Raw genomic sequence first — 18,471 nt, 5'->3', positions numbered from 1 at the left:
ACATTTCCTTCAAGAAACCAAGCAGGTGAGACACAATCTTGTTTTCACATGCCTTTTCCTCTATTCTCAAGGAATGAATATTTTCGTATTTCTTTGTTCAAACCTGATTGGATAATGTATCTCAACTCTGACATGGCAGAGTCAGCCACATGAAAAACACTGATAGAAGACAGAGAAATTTTCATTTCAGGTTTAAGGAAGGCACACAAAATAGTACAAGGAAAACTCGTAGGGGTACATTTAGCAGACAAAGAACCCAGTCCAGGGGCCACCAGTGGAAGGAGGAAATAAGAAATACAGAGCTATGGTTATCACCTTGACAACTCCCCTCCCTCGATGCATTACTGCCACTTTGAATGCTGTGCATGCTTCAGGTACTTCAGCTGTATATGCAATATTAGCCACTGCATAGTTGAAGAATGCTTCTGTACTTCAAACTCATCCGGCAAAGCTGGACATTCGGAGGTCTGATCCTAGCAGAATCTATCTCAATTAAAGGCGACGTGACGTGGAATGATAATATCCCGTGAAAAACAAAAATAGAAATGTCTGGAACAGGCATCATGTACATGTACATGTTATTTTACTGATTTTTTCTAATGCATTTATCAACATCGCAACACTTTGTTAAGATGTAACTGGGTATAATAATGGTTATTTCCGACTTCAGACCTTTTCTTTGCAGAAACAATGAGACATGTACATGTATGCAGAAATGTGTAAGAATACTCCCAGGTTTTGACTAAAATATATCCATGAGACCAACAGTAAATGTACAGGTTTGTTTCTTATTTGTGGGCATTTCAGCATAAGAGTTGTTCACAAGTTAAAAAGACAACACTCAAACCATCATCCAAACAGACAACCATGATGTCTCATGGGCATGAAATGGAAGCCCATCTGGAGCTAGAAATCTTTCACATGTATCCAACTTCTATTATCATTTGTTTGTTGACCCTATGCCATATTTCAGTTCCCGCTCAAACTGCGCAGCGGTCAGAGTTCCTTCAATCTGTTCAAAATTTGGGTTGAACACCGAGTACGCACTGAGTTCCCCCGGTGCCCTTCTCCGACTGGTTCCCAAGGTTGAGTAAATAATGTACAAGAATGAGGCAACCACAAACACAGCCGCAAACTCGAGGTGAAGGAAGAGAACGAAGAGGACAATCCATAGTAGGACTTTCAAGAAGGTCAAATTGGTGAGAATAGAGTCATCCTGGGCAAGAAACCGTAGAAAGTAATTCCTGGGAACGTACTCTTGAGGGCTGTTGAGAGTGGGGGTCGTCAGCTTCTATCAACAGAAGTACAATAAAGATCAAGTATGTTTAATGTAGACTTAACATTGATGCTTAACTACCCAGACTTTTTGGTGCGGCAGGAATTGAACTCGATACTTAAAATACCTGATCTGAAACCAAATCCTTCAGGTGTTCTTGATGCATTGGGCTATTAAGGCATTGGATGACTCTGTAGAAAATTTAGGTTATGATTGGTCCCGGAGGTTTCCAGGCAAAGATTCCAAGAAGTTCATAGGACTATAACAAGAGGAACAAGTACAATTCAAGGGAATAAAAATTTTTTTCCCCGACATGAGTAAGAATGGATCTTTCTGTCAAGGCTCTGCTTCAAATGTGTAAAAACCTAATGAATAGGAAACAATGCAATGTTTTTTTGGGGGGGAGTGCACATTTTATATGCTGTGGCTGTATATCCAGTGCCAGTCCTCAATCTTACGGGGTCATACATCTGTCACCACTGGGGAACCAGTGGCAGTAATATCATTTGGAAAAACATATTGAGGTGCTTACATGAACTGCTTCACTTGAAGAAGCACTTTTATGGTGCAGTAAATAGCAATGCTGTTTTTACATCACGGGTTTGTTGGTTTGATTCTGATTTCATTTTTTTCTCAAAACGTCACGTCCTACTTCTTGCTGCAATGTAATTTCATTTTTTTGGCTATATTTCAAGCAAAGTCTGAGAACCACCACTCAATAAGTGGTGTAACTGGTGTACATGTATGCATGTCATTAATCATGCTGGATGTGGATTCTCTACTTTTAGTGTCTATTATAGGGTATACTAATTGACGGGTCTACACTCTTTAAGCATGACCCCTTGCTCCAGTAGGACGGGCCCTACAGGCACATACCTGTGCAGTAGCTTCCAATGGCATGTCTCTGGTATCCTGACTCTCAGCTGTGGCCCTTGTTCCCCAAATGTGTGTCCATGTTCCCACTTGCTTACTGCGTTCCTCTTCCATCTTCTCCCGTGCCTTGCGAGCTCGGTACTCCCTCAGCTGGGATTCCATTCTCAGTCTGGCACTGCCCTTCAGTCCATGCTGTTGAAAGAAAAACATACTGTAACTGAGGGAACAACAACTGCTCCTGGAGCTATCAGTGTCTTTTAGCGGAGTAATAAAATGATTTCTAGCTTGCCTTAGAAAACAACCGCCCTCACTCAATTAGTTTAGCCACATTTAGCACATTGTTATTCATTTCAGTTTGGCCTGTGTCTACAGACTAAATTCTGACAAAGACAGATATCCAAATTCAGGACCAAAGTCCCTGTCACTGATGGCAACTACATGTACATAAAGTAGTGTGGATGCTTGGACAAGCATCTAAAAGTGGATGGATTGTAAGGATGCCCTTTTCACTGTACATGTGTTCGGCACAATCAGCATGATTGCACATGATTTTCACGCAATCTCAGACTTTACTAGGCCCATCCTTTTTTGAAAGAATCTTCACAATTGTGAATTAGAAACAAAACCCAATTGGATCTAGGGTAAATCATGCATTCAGATGGACTGATTGCGAGTGATTGCCCCGACTGGGCACCAATCGTACCAAACACATGCATACGGTCCTCAATGCCCACAGTGCCAAGTTGACAGGATTCACCCATGTGAGGCATGGATATCCAGAAAATGTGTGCATGACTGTACTCTGTCAATCAGTTCAGATATATCTGCATCCTTTCAAACATCATGAAGAAAACAGCTCCATGTCCATTTTGCTCCATCCCGTTAGCAATCGATAGTCCTAGTTTGAGTAACAAGGACACTACAAATCCCTTCTCAACATTCTGACATCACACAATGTCCATTAACCCTAACCCTCCTCAATCCTTCACCTGTTGGAGGACTGAGGAGTGTTAGGGTTAAGGTCCTTTTTAGGGTTCTGGTTACTCTATGCAAGTCCCAAGTTTCAACTATTATGATCGCTAGAATTTATACAAAGCAGGATATTCTGCCTTTGACCGTTTGACCATGGTTTGACCTTCCTCGGGCACGTTGGTCAATTTCAGTTTTCCTATCCAATATATCCAAATCTGAATAAATCGTCTTAAATCTAATACAAAGTGACCAAGACATTAAATATAACCATGATGTAACGTGTGGAAAGAGTTTCATAAACAGACGCCAGTAATTATTCCCTACAGTGACCTATGTGTAGTAGCCGTCAGAAAGCAAAAACATGCCCAGAAAAGTTAGGAAAAAACTTTCAATATACGTATATGTACAACACTAATTTTCCCTTAAAATGTTATAACAGCCATCAGAAAGTGATAACATGTGTGACATGTCCTAAAAAGTGAAATTTAGCAAAGAACATTCTGAAGCATTTACTTAGACAACACTTACATGACTTAGGCCTAGATTTTTTTCAGACAATTCAGTATAGATTTGTGCCCAGGGCCTCAAGTGTTGACCATATATGGAACTCTTTCCAGGATGAATTTAGGAGGGAAAAATCAAGTTGTTTACTAAGGAAAGACTTAAAGTTAGGGCCTAACTCAGAATTTTTCAGCCTGATGGTGACAGTCTTAGCCTACGGTTTGTGCAGACCAGGCTGAAATTGGCACGAAATTCGGGCCGGATTTTCGGCCAGCCTGATTTTCGGCTGGACGCTATTTTTACGGCTGCAAGCAACCCTTCACGTAACCGGAAAGAAATTCTACGGAGGCCGATCACGGCATAGCAGAAAAAGCCCATAAACGTCCACAAACAAATTACAGACAAAAAGTAATGTTTAAATAAATCCTTCGCCGGAATGTATCTTAGCTATGAAACAACGTGAACAACTGAGATTTTTTTTTCACAAACAGGAAATACAGACGGAATGTGTACGAAAAAACACTAAGCCTTCATGCAAAATGGATGAGGGCGCTAGTACAGACAATGATGGACCCAAAATAATGCCTTCGCGAACGGGTTCGCAATTTGTATACTGTCAGTTTCTCTTCTATTAAGGAAGTTGGAGGCACATGAACTCAGTGATTTCTAAAGAAGCATGGAATTTAATGGCAGAAATATAAAAGAGTGCCAGAACTTATTTAGAAAGTGTGAAATGCGAAAAAGCAAAAATCGAAATCGCTCTATAGTATTGATTTCAGGAGTCAGCGCACCCGATTAGGAACAAAGACGGGGAAAATCGCTTTCTGGGCTGATGTCCGTTTTCAAACGATTTTGTACCATCCTAGATTTCAAAAAAGTGTGATTTTCTCTTGAGGAATGTGTAGGGGGGACCCCTGGGCACACTTAATTAGCGCCCCGAATGATTCGGCCCACGGCCTGTCTCAGCCCAATTGATTTCAGGAATCAGCACACCCGATTAGGAACAAAGACGGGGAAAATCGCTTTCTGGGCTGATGTCCGTTTTCAAACGATTTTGTACCATCCTAGATTTCAAAAAAGTGTGATTTTCTCTTGAGGAATGTGTAGGGGGGACCCCTGGGCACACTTAATTAGCGCCCCGAATGATTCGGCCCACAGCCTGTCTCAGCCCAATTGATTTCAGGTGTGGCAGTACCAGGTTAGAAATAAAACGGGGAACATCGGTTTCATGGCTGATGTCCGTTTTCAAACGATTTTGTACCATCCTAGATTTCAAAAAAGTGTGATTTTCTCTTGAGGAATGTGTAGGGGGGACCCCTGGGCACACTTAATTAGCGCCCCGAATGATTCGGCCCACAGCCTGTCTCAGCCCAATTGATTTCAGGTGTGGCAGTACCAGGTTAGAAATAAAACGGGGAACATCGGTTTCATGGCTGATGTCCGTTTTCAAACGATTTTGTACCATCCTAGATTTCAAAAAAGTGTGATTTTCTCTTGAGGAATGTGTAGGGGGGACCCCTGGGCACACTTAATTAGCGCCCCGAATGATTCGGCCCACGGCCTGTCTCAGCCCAATTGATTTCAGGAATCAGCACACCCGATTAGGAACAAAGACGGGGAAAATCGCTTTCTGGGCTGATGTCCGTTTTCAAACGATTTTGTACCATCCTAGATTTCAAAAAAGTGTGATTTTCTCTTGAGGAATGTGTAGGGGGGACCCCTGGGCACACTTAATTAGCGCCCCGAATGATTCGGCCCACAGCCTGTCTCAGCCCAATTGATTTCAGGAATCAGCACACCCGATTAGGAACAAAGACGGGGAAAATCGCTTTCTGGGCTGATGTCCGTTTTCAAACGATTTTGTACCATCCTAGATTTCAAAAAAGTGTGATTTTCTCTTGAGGAATGTGTAGGGGGGACCCCTGGGCACACTTAATTAGCGCCCCGAATGATTCGGCCCACAGCCTGTCTCAGCCCAATTGATTTCAGGTGTGGCAGTACCAGGTTAGAAATAAAACGGGGAACATCGGTTTCATGGCTGATGTCCGTTTTCAAACGATTTTGTACCATCCTAGATTTCAAAAAAGTGTGATTTTCTCTTGAGGAATGTGTAGGGGGGACCCCTGGGCACACTTAATTAGCGCCCCGAATGATTCGGCCCACGGCCTGTCTCAGCCCAATTGATTTCAGGAATCAGCACACCCGATTAGGAACAAAGACGGGGAAAATCGCTTTCTGGGCTGATGTCCGTTTTCAAACGATTTTGTACCATCCTAGATTTCAAAAAAGTGTGATTTTCTCTTGAGGAATGTGTAGGGGGGACCCCTGGGCACACTTAATTAGCGCCCCGAATGATTCGGCCCACAGCCTGTCTCAGCCCAATTGATTTCAGGTGTGGCAGTACCAGGTTAGAAATAAAACGGGGAACATCGGTTTCATGGCTGATGTCCGTTTTCAAACGATTTTGTACCATCCTAGATTTCAAAAAAGTGTGATTTTCTCTTGAGGAATGTGTAGGGGGGACCCCTGGGCACACTTAATTAGCGCCCCGAATGATTCGGCCCACGGCCTGTCTCAGCCCAATTGATTTCAGGAATCAGCACACCCGATTAGGAACAAAGACGGGGAAAATCGCTTTCTGGGCTGATGTCCGTTTTCAAACGATTTTGTACCATCCTAGATTTCAAAAAAGTGTGATTTTCTCTTGAGGAATGTGTAGGGGGGACCCCTGGGCACACTTAATTAGCGCCCCGAATGATTCGGCCCACGGCCTGTCTCAGCCCAATTGATTTCAGGAATCAGCACACCCGATTAGGAACAAAGACGGGGAAAATCGCTTTCTGGGCTGATGTCCGTTTTCAAACGATTTTGTACCATCCTAGATTTCAAAAAAGTGTGATTTTCTCTTGAGGAATGTGTAGGGGGGACCCCTGGGCACACTTAATTAGCGCCCCGAATGATTCGGCCCACAGCCTGTCTCAGCCCAATTGATTTCAGGTGTGGCAGTACCAGGTTAGAAATAAAACGGGGAACATCGGTTTCATGGCTGATGTCCGTTTTCAAACGATTTTGTACCATCCTAGATTTCAAAAAAGTGTGATTTTCTCTTGAGGAATGTGTAGGGGGGACCCCTGGGCACACTTAATTAGCGCCCCGAATGATTCGGCCCACAGCCTGTCTCAGCCCAATTGATTTCAGGTGTGGCAGTACCAGGTTAGAAATAAAACGGGGAACATCGGTTTCATGGCTGATGTCCGTTTTCAAACGATTTTGTACCATCCTAGATTTCAAAAAAGTGTAATTTTCTCTTGAGGAATGTGTAGGGGGGACCCCTGGGCACACTTAATTAGCGCCCCGAATGATTCGGCCCACGGCCTGTCTCAGCCCAATTGATTTCAGGAATCAGCACACCCGATTAGGAACAAAGACGGGGAAAATCGCTTTCTGGGCTGATGTCCGTTTTCAAACGATTTTGTACCATCCTAGATTTCAAAAAAGTGTGATTTTCTCTTGAGGAATGTGTAGGGGGGACCCCTGGGCACACTTAATTAGCGCCCCGAATGATTCGGCCCACAGCCTGTCTCAGCCCAATTGATTTCAGGTGTGGCAGTACCAGGTTAGAAATAAAACGGGGAACATCGGTTTCATGGCTGATGTCCGTTTTCAAACGATTTTGTACCATCCTAGATTTCAAAAAAGTGTGATTTTCTCTTGAGGAATGTGTAGGGGGGACCCCTGGGCACACTTAATTAGCGCCCCGAATGATTCGGCCCACGGCCTGTCTCAGACCAATTGATTTCAGGAATCAGCACACCCGATTAGGAACAAAGACGGGGAAAATCGCTTTCTGGGCTGATGTCCGTTTTCAAACGATTTTGTACCATCCTAGATTTCAAAAAAGTGTGATTTTCTCTTGAGGAATGTGTAGGGGGGACCCCTGGGCACACTTAATTAGCGCCCCGAATGATTCGGCCCACAGCCTGTCTCAGCCCAATTGATTTCAGGTGTGGCAGTACCAGGTTAGAAATAAAACGGGGAACATCGGTTTCATGGCTGATGTCCGTTTTCAAACGATTTTGTACCATCCTAGATTTCAAAAAAGTGTGATTTTCTCTTGAGGAATGTGTAGGGGGGACCCCTGGGCACACTTAATTAGCGCCCCGAATGATTCGGCCCACGGCCTGTCTCAGCCCAATTGATTTCAGGAATCAGCACACCCGATTAGGAACAAAGACGGGGAAAATCGCTTTCTGGGCTGATGTCCGTTTTCAAACGATTTTGTACCATCCTAGATTTCAAAAAAGTGTGATTTTCTCTTGAGGAATGTGTAGGGGGGACCCCTGGGCACACTTAATTAGCGCCCCGAATGATTCGGCCCACAGCCTGTCTCAGCCCAATTGATTTCAGGTGTGGCAGTACCAGGTTAGAAATAAAACGGGGAACATCGGTTTCATGGCTGATGTCCGTTTTCAAACGATTTTGTACCATCCTAGATTTCAAAAAAGTGTGATTTTCTCTTGAGGAATGTGTAGGGGGGACCCCTGGGCACACTTAATTAGCGCCCCGAATGATTCGGCCCACGGCCTGTCTCAGCCCAATTGATTTCAGGAATCAGCACACCCGATTAGGAACAAAGACGGGGAAAATCGCTTTCTGGGCTGATGTCCGTTTTCAAACGATTTTGTACCATCCTAGATTTCAAAAAAGTGTGATTTTCTCTTGAGGAATGTGTAGGGGGGACCCCTGGGCACACTTAATTAGCGCCCCGAATGATTCGGCCCACAGCCTGTCTCAGCCCAATTGATTTCAGGTGTGGCAGTACCAGGTTAGAAATAAAACGGGGAACATCGGTTTCATGGCTGATGTCCGTTTTCAAACGATTTTGTACCATCCTAGATTTCAAAAAAGTGTGATTTTCTCTTGAGGAATGTGTAGGGGGGACCCCTGGGCACACTTAATTAGCGCCCCGAATGATTCGGCCCACAGCCTGTCTCAGCCCAATTGATTTCAGGTGTGGCAGTACCAGGTTAGAAATAAAACGGGGAACATCGGTTTCATGGCTGATGTCCGTTTTCAAACGATTTTGTACCATCCTAGATTTCAAAAAAGTGTGATTTTCTCTTGAGGAATGTGTAGGGGGGACCCCTGGGCACACTTAATTAGCGCCCCGATTGATTCGGCCCACGGCCTGTCTCAGCCCAATTGATTTCAGGTGTGGCAGTACCAGGTTAGAAATAAAACGGGAACATCGGTTTCATGGCTGATGTCCGTTTTCAAACGATTATGTACCATCCTAGATTTCAATAAAGTGCGATTTTCTCTTAAGGAATGTGTAGGGGGGACCCCTGGGCACACTTAATTAGCGCTCCGAATGATTCGGTTCACAGGCTGTCTCAGCCCAATTGATTTCAGGAGTCAGCGCACCCGATTAGGAACAAAGACGGGGAAAATCGCTTTCTGGGCTGATATCCGTTTTGAAATGATTTTGTAACCATCCTAGATTCCAAAAACGTTTATTCGGCACACAAGCTTTCTCAGCTGATTTGTATCAACAGTTTCATTAAATTTTGGTTTTTTTTTTCTGTTTCAATTCAATGGGGTTGATATGGAGGAAGGACTAGTGTTTGAGCTTCCCAGAAAGTTGTGCATTTTGGTATGTGAGTAGGAAGATAATAGCTGTCCAGTCTCCTCCAATGCAACGACTGCCTATTGGTAATGTCTGTCAACACGTAATTCGCCTGCCACCCTGTTCTGTGCTGTGGTGGGAAACACTAACCTAATGGGCCAGCCTTATTGACATGCGTTACCTATCTTTTATCGTGGCCTCGGAGGAGACCGCTGTTGCTTTGTAAGTCATGACAAATGAAACTTCAAATTTCATGAAACTCACCTATACACTTTCTTTCCCCCTTGGTACCCCCAACAGTGCATGAAAACTTAAAGTAATCAATTTTTCTGTCCATGTTGTTGCCCCCCTTTATTATATACATATTAAAACACATTAGCCACAGGCCCTTTTAATGTTGCTGAAAAACATGCGTTGCTCTGTTAAATCTTATTCACTGCAGCAAGCTTGTTGTAATAATTAGGACAGTTTGACAAAATAATCATAACTGATCATTCTTAGAAGTTTGCTTGCAAGAGTAACATACCGGAATATCCCTTGCTATTTACTTAGCCACATAGAAAACTGCTAATATCAACAAAACAGTCGGGGAAAAAATCATGGTGGCGAACAATGTCCACTTCACTTAACCCCAAAACGCGACATTATACCTTGCAAACGCGAGTCAACAGTATTAGTAATTAATTGACAGAATTACAAGCAGACACTCCAAAATAAATAAACGAGCCCTTGCGTCGCCAAGTGGCAGCTAAACTTCCGATCCACCAAAAACAACACAGTACAGGGTGGCGGGCGAATTACGTGTTGACAGACATTACCAATGGGCAGTCGTTGCATTGGAAGAGACTGGACAGCTGTTGCCTTCCTGCAAAAATGCACAACTTTCTCGGAAGCTCAAACATTAGTCCTTCCTCCCTATCAACCCCATTGAATTTAAAAAGACAAAAACCAAAGTGTTATCTGCGTGCTGGCGCAACGACGTGTCAGAAACTGTTGATACAAATCAGCTGACACAACCTGTGGGCCGATTCAACTTTTTTAAAATCTAGGATGGTACAAAATCGTTTGAAAACGGATATCAGCCCAGAAAGCGATTTTCCCCGTCTTTGTTCCTAATCGGGTGCGCTGACTCCTGAAATCAATTGGGCTGAGACAGCCTGTGGGCCGAATCATTCGGGGCGCTAATTAAGTGTGCCCAGGGGTACCCCCTACACATTCCTTAAGAGAAAATCACACTTTTTTGAAATCTAGGATGGTACGTAATCGTTTGAAAACGGATATCAGCCCAGAAAGCGATTTTCCCCGTCTTTGTTCCTAATCGGGTGCGCTGACTCCTGAAATCGATTGGGCTGAGACAGCCTGTGAACCGAATCATTCGGGGCGCTAATTAAGTGTGCCCAGGGGTCCCCCCTACACATTCCTCAAGAGAAAATCACACTTTTTTAAAATCTAGGATGGTACAAAATCGTTTGAAAACGGACATCAGCCCTGAAAGCGATGTTCCCGTTTTTTTTCTAACCTGGTACTGCCACACCTGAAATCAATTGGGCTGAGACAGCCTGTGGGCCGAATCATTCGGGGCGCTAATTAAGTGTGCCCAGGGGTACCCCCTACACATTCCTTAAGAGAAAATCACACTTTTTTGAAATCTAGGATGGTACAAAATCGTTTGAAAACGGATATCAGCCCAGAAAGCGATTTTCCCCGTCTTTGTTCCTAATCGGGTGTGCTGACTCCTGAAATCAATTGGGCTGAGACAGCCTGTGGGCCGAATCATTCGGGGCGCTAATTAAGTGTGCCCAGGGGTACCCCCTACACATTCCTTAAGAGAAAATCACACTTTTTTGAAATCTAGGATGGTACAAAATCGTTTGAAAACGGATATCAGCCCAGAAAGCGATTTTCCCCGTCTTTGTTCCTAATCGGGTGTGCTGACTCCTGAAATCGATTGGGCTGAGACAGCCTGTGAACCGAATCATTCGGGGCGCTAATTAAGTGTGCCCAGGGGTCCCCCCTACACATTCCTCAAGAGAAAATCACACTTTTTTAAAATCTAGGATGGTACAAAATCGTTTGAAAACGGACATCAGCCCTGAAAGCGATGTTCCCGTTTTTTTTTCTAACCTGGTACTGCCACACCTGAAATCAATTGGGCTGAGACAGGCTGTGGGCCGAATCATTCGGGGCGCTAATTAAGTGTGCCCAGGGGTCCCCCCTACACATTCCTTAAGAGAAAATCACACTTTTTTAAAATCTAGGATGGTACAAAATCGTTTGAAAACGGACATCCGCCCAGAAAGTGATGTTCCCGTTTTTTTCTAACCTGGTACTGCCACACCTGAAATCAATTGGGCTGAGACAGCCTGTGGGCCGAATCATTCGGGGCGCTAATTAAGTGTGCCCAGGGGTCCCCCCTACACATTCCTTAAGAGAAAATCACACTTTTTTAAAATCTAGGATGGTACAAAATCGTTTGAAAACGGACATCCGCCCAGAAAGTGATGTTCCCGTTTTTTTCTAACCTGGTACTGCCACACCTGAAATCAATTGGGCTGAGACAGCCTGTGGGCCGAATCATTCGGGGCGCTAATTAAGTGTGCCCAGGGGTACCCCCTACACATTCCTTAAGAGAAAATCACACTTTTTTGAAATCTAGGATGGTACAAAATCGTTTGAAAACGGATATCAGCCCAGAAAGCGATTTTCCCCGTCTTTGTTCCTAATCGGGTGTGCTGACTCCTGAAATCAATTGGGCTGAGACAGCCTGTGGGCCGAATCATTCGGGGCGCTAATTAAGTGTGCCCAGGGGTACCCCCTACACATTCCTTAAGAGAAAATCACACTTTTTTGAAATCTAGGATGGTACAAAATCGTTTGAAAACGGATATCAGCCCAGAAAGCGATTTTCCCCGTCTTTGTTCCTAATCGGGTGTGCTGACTCCTGAAATCGATTGGGCTGAGACAGCCTGTGGGCCGAATCATTCGGGGCGCTAATTAAGTGTGCCCAGGGGTCCCCCCTACACATTCCTCAAGAGAAAATCACACTTTTTTGAAATCTAGGATGGTACAAAATCGTTTGAAAACGGACATCAGCCCTGAAAGCGATGTTCCCGTTTTTTTTTCTAACCTGGTACTGCCACACCTGAAATCAATTGGGCTGAGACAGGCTGTGGGCCGAATCATTCGGGGCGCTAATTAAGTGTGCCCAGGGGTCCCCCCTACACATTCCTTAAGAGAAAATCACACTTTTTTAAAATCTAGGATGGTACAAAATCGTTTGAAAACGGACATCCGCCCAGAAAGTGATGTTCCCGTTTTTTTCTAACCTGGTACTGCCACACCTGAAATCAATTGGGCTGAGACAGCCTGTGGGCCGAATCATTCGGGGCGCTAATTAAGTGTGCCCAGGGGTCCCCCCTACACATTCCTTAAGAGAAAATCACACTTTTTTAAAATCTAGGATGGTACAAAATCGTTTGAAAACGGACATCCGCCCAGAAAGTGATGTTCCCGTTTTTTTCTAACCTGGTACTGCCACACCTGAAATCAATTGGGCTGAGACAGCCTGTGGGCCGAATCATTCGGGGCGCTAATTAAGTGTGCCCAGGGGTACCCCCTACACATTCCTTAAGAGAAAATCACACTTTTTTGAAATCTAGGATGGTACAAAATCGTTTGAAAACGGATATCAGCCCAGAAAGCGATTTTCCCCGTCTTTGTTCCTAATCGGGTGTGCTGACTCCTGAAATCAATTGGGCTGAGACAGCCTGTGGGCCGAATCATTCGGGGCGCTAATTAAGTGTGCCCAGGGGTACCCCCTACACATTCCTTAAGAGAAAATCACACTTTTTTGAAATCTAGGATGGTACAAAATCGTTTGAAAACGGATATCAGCCCAGAAAGCGATTTTCCCCGTCTTTGTTCCTAATCGGGTGTGCTGACTCCTGAAATCGATTGGGCTGAGACAGCCTGTGGGCCGAATCATTCGGGGCGCTAATTAAGTGTGCCCAGGGGTCCCCCCTACACATTCCTTAAGAGAAAATCACACTTTTTTGAAATCTAGGATGGTACAAAATCGTTTGAAAACGGATATCAGCCCAGAAAGCGATTTTCCCCGTCTTTGTTCCTAATCGGGTGCGCTGACTCCTGAAATCAATTGGGCTGAGACAGCCTGTGGGCCGAATCATTCGGGGCGCTAATTAAGTGTGCCCAGGGGTCCCCCCTACACATTTTTTAAGAGAAAATCACACTTTTTTGAAATCTAGGATGGTACAAAATCGTTTGAAAACGGATATCAGCCCAGAAAGCGATTTTCCCCGTCTTTGTTCCTAATCGGGTGTGCTGACTCCTGAAATCGATTGGGCTGAGACAGCCTGTGAACCGAATCATTCGGGGCGCTAATTAAGTGTGCCCAGGGGTCCCCCCTACACATTCCTCAAGAGAAAATCACACTTTTTTAAAATCTAGGATGGTACAAAATCGTTTGAAAACGGACATCAGCCCTGAAAGCGATGTTCCCGTTTTTTTTCTAACCTGGTACTGCCACACCTGAAATCAATTGGGCTGAGACAGCCTGTGGGCCGAATCATTCGGGGCGCTAATTAAGTGTGCCCAGGGGTACCCCCTACACATTCCTTAAGAGAAAATCACACTTTTTTGAAATCTAGGATGGTACAAAATCGTTTGAAAACGGATATCAGCCCAGAAAGCGATTTTCCCCGTCTTTGTTCCTAATCGGGTGTGCTGACTCCTGAAATCAATTGGGCTGAGACAGCCTGTGGGCCGAATCATTCGGGGCGCTAATTAAGTGTGCCCAGGGGTACCCCCTACACATTCCTTAAGAGAAAATCACACTTTTTTGAAATCTAGGATGGTACAAAATCGTTTGAAAACGGATATCAGCCCAGAAAGCGATTTTCCCCGTCTTTGTTCCTAATCGGGTGTGCTGACTCCTGAAATCGATTGGGCTGAGACAGCCTGTGAACCGAATCATTCGGGGCGCTAATTAAGTGTGCCCAGGGGTCCCCCCTACACATTCCTCAAGAGAAAATCACACTTTTTTAAAATCTAGGATGGTACAAAATCGTTTGAAAACGGACATCAGCCCTGAAAGCGATGTTCCCGTTTTTTTTCTAACCTGGTACTGCCACACCTGAAATCAATTGGGCTGAGACAGGCTGTGGGCCGAATCATTCGGGGCGCTAATTAAGTGTGCCCAGGGGTCCCCCCTACACATTCCTTAAGAGAAAATCACACTTTTTTAAAATCTAGGATGGTACAAAATCGTTTGAAAACGGACATCCGCCCAGAAAGTGATGTTCCCGTTTTTTTCTAACCTGGTACTGCCACACCTGAAATCAATTGGGCTGAGACAGCCTGTGGGCCGAATCATTCGGGGCGCTAATTAAGTGTGCCCAGGGGTCCCCCCTACACATTCCTTAAGAGAAAATCACACTTTTTTAAAATCTAGGATGGTACAAAATCGTTTGAAAACGGACATCCGCCCAGAAAGTGATGTTCCCGTTTTTTTCTAACCTGGTACTGCCACACCTGAAATCAATTGGGCTGAGACAGCCTGTGGGCCGAATCATTCGGGGCGCTAATTAAGTGTGCCCAGGGGTACCCCCTACACATTCCTTAAGAGAAAATCACACTTTTTTGAAATCTAGGATGGTACAAAATCGTTTGAAAACGGATATCAGCCCAGAAAGCGATTTTCCCCGTCTTTGTTCCTAATCGGGTGTGCTGACTCCTGAAATCAATTGGGCTGAGACAGCCTGTGGGCCGAATCATTCGGGGCGCTAATGAAGTGTGCCCAGGGGTACCCCCTACACATTCCTTAAGAGAAAATCACACTTTTTTGAAATCTAGGATGGTACAAAATCGTTTGAAAACGGATATCAGCCCAGAAAGCGATTTTCCCCGTCTTTGTTCCTAATCGGGTGTGCTGACTCCTGAAATCGATTGGGCTGAGACAGCCTGTGGGCCGAATCATTCGGGGCGCTAATTAAGTGTGCCCAGGGGTCCCCCCTACACATTCCTTAAGAGAAAATCACACTTTTTTGAAATCTAGGATGGTACAAAATCGTTTGAAAACGGATATCAGCCCAGAAAGCGATTTTCCCCGTCTTTGTTCCTAATCGGGTGCGCTGACTCCTGAAATCAATTGGGCTGAGACAGCCTGTGGGCCGAATCATTCGGGGCGCTAATTAAGTGTGCCCAGGGGTCCCCCCTACACATTTTTTAAGAGAAAATCACACTTTTTTGAAATCTAGGATGGTACAAAATCGTTTGAAAACGGATATCAGCCCAGAAAGCGATTTTCCCCGTCTTTGTTCCTAATCGGGTGTGCTGACTCCTGAAATCGATTGGGCTGAGACAGCCTGTGAACCGAATCATTCGGGGCGCTAATTAAGTGTGCCCAGGGGTCCCCCCTACACATTCCTCAAGAGAAAATCACACTTTTTTAAAATCTAGGATGGTACAAAATCGTTTGAAAACGGACATCAGCCCTGAAAGCGATGTTCCCGTTTTTTTTCTAACCTGGTACTGCCACACCTGAAATCAATTGGGCTGAGACAGGCTGTGGGCCGAATCATTCGGGGCGCTAATTAAGTGTGCCCAGGGGTCCCCCCTACACATTCCTCAAGAGAAAATCACACTTTTTTAAAATCTAGGATGGTACAAAATCGTTTGAAAACGGACATCCGCCCAGAAAGCGATGTTCCCGTTTTTTTCTAACCTGGTACTGCCACACCTGAAATCAATTGGGCTGAGACAGCCTGTGGGCCGAATCATTCGGGGCGCTAATTAAGTGTGCCCAGGGGTCCCCCCTACACATTCCTTAAGAGAAAATCACACTTTTTTGAAATCTAGGATGGTACAAAATCGTTTGAAAACGGATATCAGCCCAGAAAGCGATTTTCCCCGTCTTTGTTCCTAATCGGGTGCGCTGACTCCTGAAATCAATTGGGCTGAGACAGCCTGTGGGCCGAATCATTCGGGGCGCTAATTAAGTGTGCCCAGGGGTCCCCCCTACACATTCCTTAAGAGAAAATCACACTTTTTTGAAATCTAGGATGGTACAAAATCGTTTGAAAACGGATATCAGCCCAGAAAGCGATTTTCCCCGTCTTTGTTCCTAATCGGGTGTGCTGACTCCTGAAATCGATTGGGCTGAGACAGCCTGTGAACCGAATCATTCGGGGCGCTAATTAAGTGTGCCCAGGGGTCCCCCCTACACATTCCTCAAGAGAAAATCACACTTTTTTAAAATCTAGGATGGTACAAAATCGTTTGAAAACGGACATCAGCCCTGAAAGCGATGTTCCCGTTTTTTTTCTAACCTGGTACTGCCACACCTGAAATCAATTGGGCTGAGACAGGCTGTGGGCCGAATCATTCGGGGCGCTAATTAAGTGTGCCCAGGGGTCCCCCCTACACATTCCTTAAGAGAAAATCACACTTTTTTAAAATCTAGGATGGTACAAAATCGTTTGAAAACGGACATCCGCCCAGAAAGTGATGTTCCCGTTTTTTTCTAACCTGGTACTGCCACACCTGAAATCAATTGGGCTGAGACAGCCTGTGGGCCGAATCATTCGGGGCGCTAATTAAGTGTGCCCAGGGGTCCCCCCTACACATTCCTTAAGAGAAAATCACACTTTTTTGAAATCTAGGATGGTACAAAATCGTTTGAAAACGGATATCAGCCCAGAAAGCGATTTTCCCCGTCTTTGTTCCTAATCGGGTGCGCTGACTCCTGGAATCAATATTATAGAGCGATTTCGATTTTTGCTTTTTTGCATTTCACACTTTCTAAATAAGTTCCGACACTCTTTTGTATTTCTGCCATTAAATTCCATGCTTCTTCCGAAATCACCGAGTTCATATGCCTCCAATTTCCTTAATAGAAGAGAAATTGACAGTATACAAATTGCGAACCCGTTCGCGAAGGCAATATTTTGGGGCTATTATTGTCTGTACTAGCGCCCTCAACCATTTTGCATGAAGGCTTAGTGTTTTTTCGTACACATTCCGTCTGTATTTCCTGCTGGTGAAAAAGAGTCTTTGTTGTTCACGTTGTTTCATAGCTAAGATACATTCCAGCGAACGATTTTTTTAAACAATTCTTTTTTTTCTGTAATTTGTTTGTGGACGTTTATGGGCTCTTTCTGCTATGCCATGATCGGCCTCCGTAGAATTTCTAGCCGGTTGCGTGAAGGGTTGCTTGCAGCCGTAAAAATAGCGTCCAGCCGAAAATCAGGCTGGCCGAAAATCCGGCCCGAATTTCGTGCCAATTTCAGGCTGGTTTTGTGCAGTGTGTGTCAAGTGGGGCCCTAGGCTAACTCTTTCCTAATGTGTAGCAATAGGGAAGAGTTCCATATATACGGACACCAGTAATTGTTCCCTACAATGATTTAATATAAACCTATACTAGCCATAAAAAAGCAAAAACGTGTCCAAGTTGGTTCAATTTACATGTAGAAGGGTAAAAACCACGTCATGCACGTCGTTTTTAGTTAGAAAACACTAGAATTTTTCAGACCAGTCCCATAGGGTTTGTGCACAGGGTGTCAAGTGACGTCCGTAGGCCTATATGGAACTCTTTTCAAGCAATCAATAAAATGAATTTACAAGCTTACTACCGCCACTAACCAACGACAGCTGACTTGAACTCCTTTGCGAACAAATAACGTAGGCCTGAGCAAAATGATCGATAACAGCACAGGCAAAACAACTGCAACATCTGATCCCACACTTTATAAGTCATAGCAAATGCGCTCAATTGATGATACCCTGCACGATATGCGGTAACATTTTTGACCACATGTTTTCTGTAGGGCCTACAAAACCCTACTCACCCTACACATATGCTGTGTGCAGATGAAGAATTTGTTCACTCAAACCAATACAGTTCTGAACAGCAATAGATCAAGCTGAACAGAGAATGCTGTGATACGTCATGTACATGTATATACCGTACATGTACATCACATACATATCTGAACACAAAGTCCTAGGCTACACCAGAAGATATTGAGGAAAACCCTACTCCATTGAGTCGTGCACACCGGGTAAATCTTGTATTTTTTGGGCGAGGCCGAGATCCCCAAACCCTACACCATAAGACACTGTACAAAAAACCCTACACGAATCCTACACGAGCGTAGAAAACCCTACTCCATTGAGTCGTGCACACCAGGTAAATCTTGTATTTTTT

The 18,471-nt window shown here is 44.6% G+C and overlaps 1 protein-coding gene across 3 annotated transcripts; it reads right to left on the bottom strand.

Moving 5' to 3' along the window:
- Window positions 1–89: 89 nt before the first annotated feature.
- Window positions 90–18,042, bottom strand: LOC110979602 (SAYSvFN domain-containing protein 1-like). Of its 3 annotated transcripts, none has more exons than XM_022235568.2 (3): window positions 17,907–18,042; window positions 2,153–2,341; window positions 90–1,291 (listed from the first exon to the last, which is right to left on the bottom strand). In XM_022235568.2, exons 2-3 carry the CDS (start codon window positions 2,309–2,311, stop codon window positions 941–943), a joined length of 510 nt encoding a protein of 169 aa, XP_022091260.2. In that variant the 5' UTR covers window positions 2,312–2,341; window positions 17,907–18,042; the 3' UTR covers window positions 90–940. The 3 variants fall into 3 exon arrangements, with proteins under 3 accessions (XP_022091260.2, XP_086997361.1, XP_086997366.1); XM_087141235.1 differs by having other exon boundaries at window positions 17,894–17,980; XM_087141240.1 differs by having other exon boundaries at window positions 17,886–17,957.
- Between the last annotated feature and the right edge of the window lie 429 nt (window positions 18,043–18,471).

This window comes from Acanthaster planci, linkage group LG01 (assembly GCF_054643075.1).
Source record: "Acanthaster planci isolate LZ-2023a linkage group LG01, COTS_SCS, whole genome shotgun sequence".
NCBI lineage: Eukaryota > Metazoa > Echinodermata > Asteroidea > Valvatida > Acanthasteridae > Acanthaster > Acanthaster planci.
This window is presented reverse-complemented; position numbering and strand designations above follow the sequence as displayed.